At 38.6% G+C, this 13898-nt stretch overlaps 2 protein-coding genes across 2 annotated transcripts; one reads left to right on the top strand and one right to left on the bottom strand.

The window, feature by feature from the left end:
- Positions 1–77: 77 nt before the first annotated feature.
- egr2a (early growth response 2a) lies at positions 78–2371 on the top strand. The gene is made up of 2 exons (XM_053510084.1): positions 78–378; positions 733–2371. The coding sequence occupies exons 1-2, from the start codon at positions 231–233 to the stop codon at positions 1746–1748; spliced, it is 1164 nt and encodes a 387-aa protein (XP_053366059.1). The 5' UTR covers positions 78–230; the 3' UTR covers positions 1749–2371.
- A 61-nt stretch (positions 2372–2432) lies between these two features.
- On the bottom strand, positions 2433–5332 carry adob (2-aminoethanethiol (cysteamine) dioxygenase b). Its single transcript, XM_053509335.1, has one exon. The coding sequence runs from the start codon at positions 5089–5091 to the stop codon at positions 4348–4350; it is 744 nt and encodes a 247-aa protein (XP_053365310.1). The 5' UTR covers positions 5092–5332; the 3' UTR covers positions 2433–4347.
- Between the last annotated feature and the right edge of the window lie 8566 nt (positions 5333–13898).

The raw sequence follows: 13898 nt of genomic DNA, 5'->3' as shown, positions 1-13898 counted from the left end.
ATGACGTAGCACACATTGAAAGCCTCCTTTAAATGCCTACTACCGCACAAATCTCAGTTATCTACCGTCGGGCAAGTGGAGGGTGCGAATTAACAACAGACCAGCGTCATCATATTTAAGATATCCAATTAATAAAGATATCCGTTGTAACAATGTCCTAAACGGTAATGTCTAGTTAAAGCCGAACTCGAGACTCAGTGCTTTTGGGCAACTTTAAGCATTGGCTTAAAATGACAGCTAACAGTGTGGATCAAGTCGCTGAGTCGCTCACTGATTTCATCCGCTCCATTACAACGGATGCTTGTCCTATGGATGACATCCCTACAGACATACCGAGCGGCTTTCCTCATGTAGACCTGGGAAGCGAGGCATCAGGAGGTAAGGACACAAATATAGACTATACAAGCGCTCTGCTTCTCTGTCTATAAGATGTTATGGCCTATTTCAATCTATTAGTTTACCTGTGCAGAAGTCAGATAGGCTGTAAACTCTTTATGGTGAGAGGGTGTGTATGGATAGCCTCAATGGCAGGAGGGGACAAGTTTAATTAATCACGGTATATCAAAAAGAAGGAACGCACAGCACATTAAAAGCACACAAACGCTTTTTAATAGAATATACTTTTTTTTATGAACAAACTCTACATATACTGTGTGTAAATTGTACTGGTTTGGTCATGTGCTACAACCCAAAACACTTTTTTTTAATTATTATTTCTTTATGTATTTGTAGGTGGCCTGGGCGTGGACAGTGTGTCTAAGGAAAAACGCGTTGCTGACTTTTTAGACCCGAACAGCACGGAGAGTTCTCCTCTCGCCTACACGGGCAAGATTTCCATCGGCGCTCAGGGCGCACACAGCAGTTGGAACCCAGACAGTTTGATCAACTTTGTTTGCGCAGAAGTACAAAGCGCGACACCTGCCCTCACCCCTTTCCCCACCTCCTCTCCCGGACCCACAGACCTCTCAGGGGCTTCAGCTTGTGCCAAAGGTCACGAGAAGGATATGGAGCACATGTACACATCAGCACCTCCTTACACCTGTAGTGCGGATGGCTACCAGGATCCCTCGACTTACCTGTCAACCAGCTCGTGCCCGATAACTTACCCGCCAGCTTCTTACACATCCCCGAAGTCCACCATAGACGGTGCGCTTTTCTCCATCCTTCCAGATTACGGAGGTTTTTACCAGAGCAGCAGCCAAAGAGATGCGCCAGTCTTCCAGGACCGAAAACCGTTCTCCTGCTCTCTGGACTCCGTCAGAGTTCCTCCGCCTCTCACTCCGCTAAACATGATCAGAAATTTTACTCTTTCGTGTCCCGTGGACGGATTGAGGCCACCCACGGACTCCAACCCTCAGAGTGTGCCGCTAAGACCAATTCTGCGCCCGAGGAAGTACCCGACCCGGCCGTGTAAGACCCCGGTCCATGAGCGGCCGTACCCGTGTCCAGCGGAGGGCTGCGACCGCAGGTTCTCCCGCTCCGACGAGCTCACGCGTCACGTGCGCATCCACACCGGCCACAAGCCGTTCCAGTGCCGCATCTGCATGCGCAGCTTTAGTCGCAGCGACCACCTAACCACGCACATCCGCACACACACGGGGGAGAAGCCCTTCTCCTGCGACGTCTGTGGCCGGAAGTTTGCCAGGAGCGACGAACGAAGGAGGCACGCGAAAATCCACCAGAGACAGAGAGAGAAGAAGGCGAGCGCTCCTTCTGCCCAGACATCAGGCTCTCAGGGCGCCATGTGAAAACTAAACGGCCTCATGAACCCTGACCACAAGCTGGACAGAGGATCTTGTTTAACACCTGTCAGCCCGAGACGTCATATTGTTTAATGGGATGTGTCCCAAACCGTACTAACTTATTTAACCAGGACACGCAGAGCTCTTCAGGGGTTTGTGCCCAGAGCAGAACAATAAGGCATCCACACGTTTCCAACCCTCGGTCTTGGAGTACACCCTGTCCTGCATATTTAATGTCTTTCCTGCTCGAAATAAACTATAATTCATATTTTAAAATATTGATAGGAAATTGGTGTATTAGAGCAGAGAAGACACTACGATGTTTAAGACGGGGGCACTCCAGGAATTCGGCTGGGAATCCGTGGCAGGCCAATCTTTTTTATCGTGTGCAGAGTCTTTAGGGTATAGTGAAAAGTTTGATCTAACCAATCAAGGTCCCTGGAAACCAAGGTCTCAAATGTTAGGATGGAAGAGTATCATTTGAGTAAGTTTGTTATTGATTGAAATTCATAACAGAAGCATTGGCGCTTGTTTGCCAACTTTGCTGTTTAACCGTTATTCACTTCATAGGCCATTTTTCAGCAGAAGTTGTTTACATCTGCCTCTTGGAGAAACGAAGAAAAGAAGGAAATGCATTCTGTTGCTTATATTACTCAAGCTCAAATGATGCGATTTCTGACCTGGCTTGTATGTAAAAAAAAAAATTAAAGGCAGCTTTATGTAAGTCTTGAGTATGATGCTGTTTATGTATTCCACATGATCAGGAACAAAAACTGCTGTTACAAGTACGCTATTTGAGCTCTTTATTCTGTTTCTGTCTACTGTTTAAAGCTTGAAACTGATGATTTCTTCCTCTGACTACTTTACAGAATAACTGCTGCTTTTTGTTACTGGTGAAGTAATGCTCACTTTACTCTTACTGTGATTTTGTGCTGACTTTTTGTGAAACTGGGCCCTTGCCAAGAAATCGTTCCTATTGCGGCCTCCTAACATTTGTTCTGTTCACAAAGTGTGTAGAAATCATGCTATACGGTGTGAATCTGTAAATTTAACGAGGACAATGTAGATATGTTGCACATGCCATGTTGTAAATGGGAAAGTTTCAACGTGCTTCGCATTGCATGATCACACCACTAGAGGCTACCCTTTGACACCTTCGAGGAAGAAAGAAAGGCAACCTGTGAGTTCACTTTATTAAAGTTAAACTTTTGACCCTTTTTGTATCCGAGTTGTCTGCTGATAAGATTTTAGATTTTAACCACATGAATGTAAACATGTAGACAACTCCATCTCTGCTCAGACTAAAAACTCTATTCTTGAGTCAATATGCAAATCAACTATTCCATTTAAACACCAACTAGCATTCTTGTACCTTACATTTAGTTTTATTTAAAGGTTTTCCAGTGCAGTTTAAAATCTTATTAGTTTTAATATAGCGCCAACACTTTTAAGGCAAGTGCATTAAATTAACTTACACAACATACACCACCTTTGTTACTGTTTGGATTCGTTTTAAATGTTTAATTTATGAATTTATACGAATGAATTTACATTTATTTTAATGCATAAGCTTTATCCTGATGTGATCATAAAAAAGGCACATGAAAGTTCAAAGTGTAAATGGAGTTTAGAAGAGAGAAAGAGAATTTGTTCTAAGAAAAGTCAGTCAATTTTAAATAAAATCTGAAATTTATTGTTTATAATTGTTAGGATTCTTCAACACAACACCAAAACTAAATAATTTACAAAAATAGTTCAAGGATCAGTCAAGCAATTCACGGCGTAAATGCCGAAAACATCCCAAATTTATCCCATTCAGTTACATAAAGTCCTCTCTAGCAGTGGTTCTTAAACACATTTGCTTCATACAGTTATCACTTGCACTTAGGTCAGGACCCAAAAGCTGAAATAAAAAAATCTAACAATGTGTTGTGCTCTGTGTGTATTTAAGGCGAATCTGACTAATTTCTTTTGTCACTGTTTACTCTCAGATTGGTAATACAGAAACAAGTTGTAAGCAGTTTCTATTAAGTTTGTAAGTTGAAAATACCAGATGCCTTTCAAAATAAAAATGCATGGTCAAATGTTGTACAAACTTCTTTGACTTCTTTGACCTTTGGTTTAAAAAATAAAAATCAGGCTTGAGTTAATTAAAACCAGACAAAATCCATCATGGGTGTGGATCTTTAGGGGACATATTTTAAAAAATATATTATTACAGATCATACTTAAATGTCTGTTCTGCCACACACTCTGTTTATAAGAAAAAGCACAAAACAGGCCTATTTCTATTTTTTATACTTAATTACTGAAATAAGAATATAATAAAACAATTAAGAGTATGTTGCATTGAAATAGTCTACATTTATGCGCATTACCAATCACACAAAAAGAGGCAGACTTAGCCAGACAGGCCAGGTCATTGATTGTAATGGTGAGACACAGCAATGGGTCCATGAGAGGTATATTCATAGAAAAAAAAAAATGTAGTTGTTTGCAGAGTTCACAGTCCAGCTTGTTGCCAGGACAATACAGTACCAGGACAAACAGAAATCAGGCTTTCATAGACCTGCCAAGTCTTTCAGGTAAGGTCAAGGTAATTCCTTCATAGAGAAACCTTTGGGCCGGGGTAAGGTTCGGCACCACACCAGAATTCACTAGGCTGAGGGATTTCCATGAGCCATAGCGCTGTCTCCTGCTGAGCTTCGTCCTTTCTATCTGCACCATCCGGTGGCTGCTGCAAAACTTTGTAATAGTGGCAGTCTCTGCCGTCGTCTGGGTCGTAAGGTGGTGCCAAAATATCAAGAAAAGCAGTGGGTCCGTCCACGGCCTCGATGTGGTGCAGGTTGTCCCTGTGGGGGGACAGGACACACGGGGCGCTATCCTCTGTGTACTCCCCTATAGAGCGATGCACTGACGGCCGCACGGCGCCCTTCGGGTTAAACTGCCTCCCGCTCGCGCTGTCGGGTGAGTAATCCAACCTGTCGTAACAACTCACCCTGAGCTTGCCGTAAAGCACTTTCAGCATGCCGTACATGTTCGGGTGGTCGTGGAGAGGGATGCAAGAGCCGTGTTTTAACAGAAACACCCCCATGCTGAACGAGTCCGTCTCGCAAATGTGCATGTAGGTGACAGGAGGCCCGAGGTGCTGCAGGGACGCACAGCTGCTCTCCACACACCGAGGGACAATCTTCAGGTCCGCCGCCCGGACCTCAGCCAGCAGGCTCCTCAGCTTGCTCTGGTTCTCCACAAACGCCTTGCTTTCTTCTCCAGCGTAGTTGCGGAAGGTCGTGAGCGCCTGTCGGGCAAGTCTCTGCACCAGGGAGCTCATGTTGTCCTGAGGCATCATATAACACTACTGCAGGAGACACTTGTCCTAAACGGTAATTAACAACGCGAATTCAAGCTCAAGCCTGGTGGCAGCATTCAAACAGCGGGCGGAAAATCAAATCGCAGCAAATCCGAAGCAACCGACTTGCCTGAGTGATCAATACGAAATCTACAATTTAGCAAAACACATTACACCAAGTCACGTACAACACGCAAGCACGAACCATTAATCATCAACGCAGTATCCCCATATACACAGATCTGATCTACACGTCCGCAGTGACGACACGGGGGCTTGGCACACTGAATTATGGGATGTGTAGTCCTACCAAATAGGAAGCGTCACAATATTCGTTTAACATGGAAAAAAAACATGCTTTCCTTAACTTGGAGTCTTTCACTTATTAACATCTATTCAAAAGAATTAGTATTTCTGTTGTTTACCAATAATTAATGATCGGTTTAGTAGGAAATATATTCGAGCTAAACTACAATACCCAGAGTACTTTTCCGTTGTGGGAGAAGCACACATGGCCCACACTTCTCACGCACAGATCACAGGCCACAGACCCCCGGGGTAGCCGAGTCTCCACGGAAACACCATCAGTAGCATAATTAGGGCCGTGCAGAGACCCTTAGAGGGGCAGGTTAGCTTAAAAAAGATTTCCCAGTAAAGTGTGGAACTGTAAAGACAACGTGACAACATGCATAAAACACTTTCCCACGTATGTCATAAACCCGAAGTCCATATAAGTGCAGCAGTAATTTAAAAGTCCCTCCATCCAGGGATCTTCATTTTTACCGGGTCCCATGGTAGTTTCTTGTTTTTGTTCTTGGCTTACAGGAATGAAACCTGATGTGCTCTTCTTCGGTTGTAGCCCATCCACCTTAAGGTTTAATGTTCTGTGGATAATAACATGCTTTTCTGCTCATCATGGTAATAAAGAATGATTATATTAATTACTATGTAATTTATGGCAGCTCAAACCAGTTTGCCAATTTTATACTGCTGCCACACAGTGGGCTGTTTTGGTAAATGCATAAATAAGCAGGTGTACATATGTTCCTATTAAAGTGGACATAGAGTCTATTTGTTCAGTTGTGTTTGATGAAGCAGGTGGAGTTTCCCTTGCCATTGTTGCAGTGTTATGAGATGCACGCAGAAGAGAGAAATCAGACTTTCTATGGGAAACCAGGTCAATGTTGGTCATGCGTATTTTTGTTGGACAGACATTATCCCTGCCATAATTCCCCTTGCAAACTGTGATATATATACTGTATATAAAACACAAATTCTGTTTGGTCTGTGTAGCAGTTGATGGGCTTGTGTTCCTTGCTAAAACATGTAAAATGCTGTAAGGCACCTATTTGATTAAATTAAATTAAACTAAGTTAAATTACATTTTATAGCGCTTTTAACAATTGTCATTGTTGCAAAGCAGCTTTACACAATCAAAAAAATTATGGAAGTTTATATGAAATGTGTATGAATCAAAATGATGTGATTGTCCCTGATGAGCAAACCAAGGGCGACAGCGATAGTGGCAAGGAAAAACTCCTTGAGATGGCAATAGGAAGAAAACTTGAGAGGAACCAGATAGCATGTAAGTTGCGTGTGAATTACATTTTTTTTTTTTTTCAGTGCTAAAATATAGTCTATAAAAAGTAATCTAGGTCCGCAGCTTGCACTTTAACAATCCCTCATTTTTTGCTAGATTAACTAGGACTTTTAAAGACTGGTAAAAAGTTTGCACTTTATTAATCCCAAAAAGAGGTATGTGTGTTGTTGTACTGATTACTGTTCAACAACATACTGTACTGATAAGATAACAAAAAAAACTAGTTAATGAAAGTAAGTTTGCACTTTTAGTCCACATAAGCAGTTAATGTTTGATTATAATGTTTTTGCTTAAATAATAAATAAAAAAAATCTGTACCTAGGACATTTATTCACTTTTGTTCATTTTAATAAAAATAATCTTTTTGAAATTCGAAAATCGAATTTTGTTTAAAAAAATCGAAGGTTTAATTTATAAGACATACTGTGAGGGAATAATATATCTGCTGAAACATTGGAGCAGGATAAGGAGCGGCAGCGAGTTGACTGCACACTCCATTTACAGTGGTACATGGGTGTCAGGATCTGCATGCAGGCAGAACCGTGGGTACCCTCTAATTTATAATAGAAACAGTTATTGTATGCATACTTTTATTAGATCTGGATGACCACAGAGAATTTTAACCTGACTTAATTTGCCCTGAATAACCTAACCTTTGCAACCCCATCATTAACTGTCTTGTCTTTTCCTCCACTGAAAATGTTTACAAAGCAAGCATGGGGCGGTTTAAATATTACCTCAGTGGGCTTCTGTTAGCACTTATTGCAGGTGACATTTTTGACAATTAGGATACAATAAGAACGTTATATTAATAACTACCACTTTGGTATTTGATGTCATATGAGTGCACTACATCTAGAAATGTGAGCAAATCAATGGAACATCGATCAAGTATTCCAGCTGAATTTAAAATGTTTATGAGGATTTTATGAAGATTAACATTTAGTTGTGCAGATGATATACTATGATACTATGAATACTATGAATTCTATATACTATGAATTCTACCAGTCAAACATTTGGACAGACCTTATTTACTTGTTCTTCATTATTTTTTATAGTTTTCAAAAGTGTGTGGTCAACTTGCTGCCGCTGCTCCAACATTTTGGCAGATATATTATTACCTCACAGTATGACAATGACGATGCTGTCTACTGTACATTCGATGACTGTTACACAATGAGGGATGTCCAGTACACAGACCGTCCACCAGGGTTTCAGTAGCCATGAGCTGAAACAAACAGAATTTCTATTTTATATAGATATAGATTATAGATTGATGACATTGAAATTATGGCTCTCCAACAATCTTGAAGGACTTCTTAGAGGTGTAGTAGAGCTTTTTTCTTAACTCTCTGGTCCAACTCATTCTTGACCATCTCAATAGGATTTAGATGGGATGATTGTAAAGGCCAGGTCATCTGATGCAGCACTTCATTACACTTCTTTTAGGACAATTAGCTCTTACATAACCTAGAGACATGTTTGGGGTCACTGTCCTGTTGGAAAACAAGTGATAGTCCCACTAAGCACAAGCCAGTTAGGATGACGTGTCATAGCAAAATTCTCTGGTAGCCCTGCTGAGTAAGTATGCCCTTGAACTTTTGACTAAGTCACCAACCGTGTCACCAGCAAAGCACCCCACGCCATTTAACTTCCTCCTACATGCTTCCAGGCCTGACTCACAGTCTCCTCTGATCAGTAGATGTTGAAATATATCTGCCACTTAAACTTTAGGAAGAATTTATGTGAATAAATCAGTGGTTTCTGAGGGTAGTCTTTCTATTAAACTCTGCAGCAAAGGTAGCTTGTGGTACTTTAACAGAGCCAGTTTCATTAGAGCGTTTGATGGTTTTGGTGACTGCACTTGGGTATACACTAAATGTTCTTGTGATATTTTAAATTCACTGACCTTCAGACCTTGGGACTATTTACTCTGTACCCACCATTCCTCTGCCCAAGACAACTGATGGTCTATAGTGCTTCAAAAAGGCAAGAAATATCACAAAATAACTTTTGATGAAAAATACACTTTTCATGATAAGAAATATAAAACCCATCTGTACAAAAGACAAAATAGCTAATTTAAATGGAAATAAAAATGAATATGAATGGAACTATGGGTTGTTTAACACTTTTTTGTTTACTTTATAATTCCATATATATTCTTTCATAAGGTAAATGTCTTCAGCATCAATGAACAATGTTGTAAATTATGTTGTAAAAGTGTGCCTAATCTTTGACTGGTACCACTATATATGAGCTAAAACTAAAACTAAAATACTGCAAACTAAAAACAAGATACTGTATAGTTTACAACAATGCTGAAATCTGTGAAAGACCAATGTAAAAATGTAAGTGAAAATATTTTTTAATGTATTTTTTTATTTTACATTAAACTATTAATTTTTAAAGCAAAATAATAGAAATACCACCCCTAAATTATTAAAATGGCATGGCCAATTATAGTCTGTTAAGTGTAAGATTTCCCCAGGTATTCATGGTGTTAAACAACATGCCACCTTTGGTTGCAGACCACCAGTTTTGGGTGAGCAAAACTACAGGAACACTTAACAAATGAAATAATTATGATTTGATTCCATATCTGTTTCTTGCAATATTTGCATCAAGCAATCCACTGATATCACCAAACAATTTTTGTGATGATTATCCAGGTTGTTAGCAGTTTTTGGGAGCATTAGTCCCCACACAGATGTTTGCAGTTTTTGGGAGCATTAGTCCCCACAGTTCCTTCTTCAGGAGGTGAAAAGCCTATAATATAAAATCTATTCCCTGATGAAGTCTTTTGTTGATTGATTTTTTAGTTCATTGTCTTTTGTGCTTCCAGGTAGTTTGACAGGATGTATTTTTCTGTTAATTGGCAGAATGTGTGTAGAGACGTCTAAATTCACTTTGGTGCCACTGTCATGAGTTACATCATAAGTAAAGGTAAGTAAGACTATTCCAGAAGCAGCCAAGCTATGGCACGCCACCACCACTGTGTTTGACCCATGAGTTTGTATGTTTCGGACCATGAGCAGATCCATTATTTCTCCACACTTTTGTCTTTTTATTACTTTGTTGGGGCTAATCTTGTTTCCAGAACCTTTGTGGCTTGTCTGTGTATTTTTGTAAATTCCAATCTGGTCTTTAGATTATTACTGCTAATGAGTGGATAGAATCTAGTGGATTGTTCCTGCTCTTAAAGTCTTCTTAGTACAGTTGGTTGTGATCCCTTCGCCCCTGCCCTGTGGAGGTTGGTGATGTCACTGGCTTTTGTTTTTTGCTTTTCTCACAAGGTTTCTGTCATCAGCTGCTGTTGTTTATTCCATGGCCGACCTGTTCAGTGTCTGGTTGTTTGTACACCGGAGGGATGTGTTTCTACAGACAGTTTTTGTTTTGGCGATGCCCAATGCTTATGCAATGGGTATAACCAAGTTCTATTCTTTTCCCAGCTTTTAAAAGGCCTACTTTCCTTCCATATACATGTTTTTAACAACAAAAGCAGGAAACCCTTAGAACTAATAACATGAACAGACAGTCAGAATTGTTAAAAAAAAAAAAATCATCTAACAGCGCACATATAAATAAGAAACTTCTGTCAGTCAAATGCTCCAAAATGCTGTTTGACCATTTGAAAAATGGGTGTGCTGAACAAAATGTGCTATGTGCTAAGATGTTTAATAAATCTAGATGTGAATATATTATAAAATTTAAATATAAAATTCAGATTTTATTGGAATTTAACACAAATATATTTGCCATTTCAATTTTTTTGGCCTGGATTTTATAAGTCTAATCAATACAGAGAAAAAAATCAGATGTGTGATTGTGACAAGCATGAACAGATGATAACGCTATTTTTGCATTCTTAGAAAAATAGTCTACCATTTGGGTATGAATCACTTCTGCCTGTAAGTGTGTGTGTTATTTTTTTAGTTTAGTTTAGTTTATAACACCAAATGCATGTCAACAGTTTAGTCATCCCAGTTGTTGTGGTTACTCCGGTATACATAATACCAGACCACTATTATTTATTTATTAGAACAAACACACACTGTCTCCTTAAAAAGGCAAACTTTTGAACAGAAAGCAAAAGATTTTTTTCTCCTAAATCCTTTAAGGGCTTAATAAAGATTAAATATTGTGGTCCCTTATTTCACTTTCTCCCTCTTTTTTAGTAAGTATAGAATCTGTGATATATTTGTTCATGGACACTTAAAACTAATTATGGTCTTTTAATAAGATGCTGTTTTTGACTCTGATTTGACCCCGTATATTCAGTCAATTAAACAAAAAAAAATTCCTGTATATATTTTTATTTTTGGAAACTAATGTGTACTAAACATCATTTGTAAAACATTCTCCACCATGTAAGAAAACATCAGAAAAATGTAAATGTGAGAGGCCATGGTCCTGGTATGCATAATGCGATGCATGACGTTAGCCCGGACCTTAAAGGCTGCTCCCTGAGCTCTGTGCTAGCCCCCAGATGGAACAAAGAATCAGAGCCTAACACACCAAAGGCCACCATACACATTCTCTGATCATCAATAGCTCTAGAAACACAAACACACACACACATACAACTGTGGTGAATGGGTCTAAACCCTTTATCAAGTCCATCCTCAGTCTCAGTGAAGCTCGCCAATAATTTTTAGGCAATATTGAAAATTATAGTTGTTAATAGTGCCTTATTCCTGCCTTTCCCTTTCTTCTGAAAATGTTTTAATATGTGATATCTATTAATATCTTTTTTCAGGAGCTTTATTGTTTTTGGCTCAGAGGTTACAAACTTTAGATTTTCTGATCACAGAGGAATTTCACCCTTCTTTGTTTCTCTAGGCCAGCCTGCATGTTTTCTAAATCAGTAATCGAAGCTTTTGATAAAGGGTTCAGAAGCTTTTAATGAAGCAAGCTTAACGAAACATTTGCCTACAGAGCCATGATTGTAACCTTTAGCCTAAAATAATCAGTAAGTGATTAAAAGATTAGCTCTTAAAACCCTTAAAACCCAAGCAGCACAATTATGTGCATAGGTCAATGACTAGTCCGACTCAGACTAGAAGACTCATGAGAAGAACTGCTCAATTCTGTTTCCTGTATAATGCACTGCATAGCATCAATGAGAGTCATGTGACAAAAGAACAAACGATTCGGACCAGAAGATGTAAGAGGTGAGCTGCTTATTGTGTTTATCATAATATTTCCTTTTCTGCATTGTAATGTTTTAATTACTGGAACTAAAGCCAAAATTTGTGTATGTAGATGTGTATGTAGACATTTTATTTTATTTCTGATCAACGAAAATAACTAAATGAGTCAAAAAAAAAAAAGATTAGTTCATTTTAATGAACGAGGTTCACAGAACTGAGTCACTAAAATGATCTAAACTTCCCATTACTAATGTCAGGTAAAAAAAAAATGTTTTCGTACTTTTATAAAGGGTAAATTTTACCAATACCAGAATATTTTGTAAATAAGTAGAAAAATGTTAAACTCAAATTATTATTTTATGCTCAGTTGTGTTTGGGGAAGTTAAAATGTCTAAAATTAGCACTAAAATATGCCTATTTTGTGCTGAAAAAAATAATATGTCACCTTTTACAATCCTGAGTCCTATATATGTTAAAAAAAACAGCAAAACAAATAATAACTAAAATGCTCTAAACTTTAAGGGCTACGAGGATCTTTGCTAGGAGTAACTTTAGTTTAAGATCGATCGACCGTTACACCAACCAGTACACTTTCTTCATGCACCCATTTTTTCATTTTTCCTGAATGTCATTACAATCTACACGGCTTTCTAAATAACTGTAAATAAAACGAAACTGCCTTTGCAAAAAATAAAAAATAAAATAAAATTGCAGACTAATACTGCATTTAATTATGCAGTATTAGACTAATACATGCTTTGATTATGACACACAAAGTGGTGGCCAGTATATATGTGAAAATATATGTGATTCATCATGCTTTCACAATCACTCTTTCACAATTTGAGTCTAAATATATGCCCATGCCTTAAGAGAAGAAGAAAATGCATAGAAATGATAACCTTACTTTATTAATAATACTTTTATTTCATTCTTTTTTATTACGTAACGTTTCCGAGCCTAGACCTGACCAAATGAAGTAACTCAAGATCCTAACACTGACTACAGAGGCTTGACCTGTGGGCATTATGCATGATACATTACTTCATGTGCTTCTGTTTAAAGTCTAATGTGGATTTCCCTACATATGGTCCCAATCCTGTGAGTTCTCATCACATCATGTGTGTTTGGAAATGCTGTTACTTTCGTTACTACCATGATTTCTACAGTGATTTTTTTTTTACAGTGCAACCTCACCAAGCATTTAAATGGTCTCTGATCACAGTCATTTTTTTCTGACCACATTTATTCCTAGAAGTTAATGGTTCAGCACTATCCTTTAATAAATAGCATGTGGATTGTTTTATATGGCCAAACCGATGAGATGCATATAAACACTTAAATATTTGTCACAATTTGAACTTCCTTTTTGTTAGAATTTCTTCCTACACATGTCCTAAAAATATTTAATCATCATCAATGTCATAATCATATGCCATCTGACTCAAATAGGATATAGGTTAGGACATTTCTGGGTTTCTGTACTACACACTGGCTGGCCATCATAGTCATTTTACACAGATGAAACAATTTAGATGCAATTCAGAGGTATATAAAACCTGACTGTAGCCCATCTGTTGTTCAGAATGGTTTGTCCTTTACCTGTCCATAAGTGTTAAGTGACCACCACGGGAACTGGGCATTAATCTCAACATTGATGTGAAAATGTGTAGATCTTGTACATGCTGACGAAAGGATGCTAAAGTTTTAAAACAGAGTAACACCTTATTAGACAGATCCACTCACTTGATCAGTGTTAGTTTCACAAAACTGGACCAGCATTAGCTGAGTATATTTGCTTGGTGGATAAAACTCTCATCCTGTAGCAATGTGGCTACACTTGATATATTTGTCACAGCACCACACACACTACCATGGTAATGTCAGTGATTCATTGTAAGAATGAATCACCACCCAAAAAAATAGCTAGTATTCCTGTGGTGGTTCCTTTCCACTGATGGATAGGATAGACTTATAAAATAGGCTTATAAAATGTGCAGTAACAAATATGCAGTACTTATTCAACTGCTACTTAACCTATTTAATTGATG

The sequence above is a fragment of the Clarias gariepinus genome, chromosome 13 (assembly GCF_024256425.1).
Source record: "Clarias gariepinus isolate MV-2021 ecotype Netherlands chromosome 13, CGAR_prim_01v2, whole genome shotgun sequence".
NCBI lineage: Eukaryota > Metazoa > Chordata > Actinopteri > Siluriformes > Clariidae > Clarias > Clarias gariepinus.
This window is presented reverse-complemented; position numbering and strand designations above follow the sequence as displayed.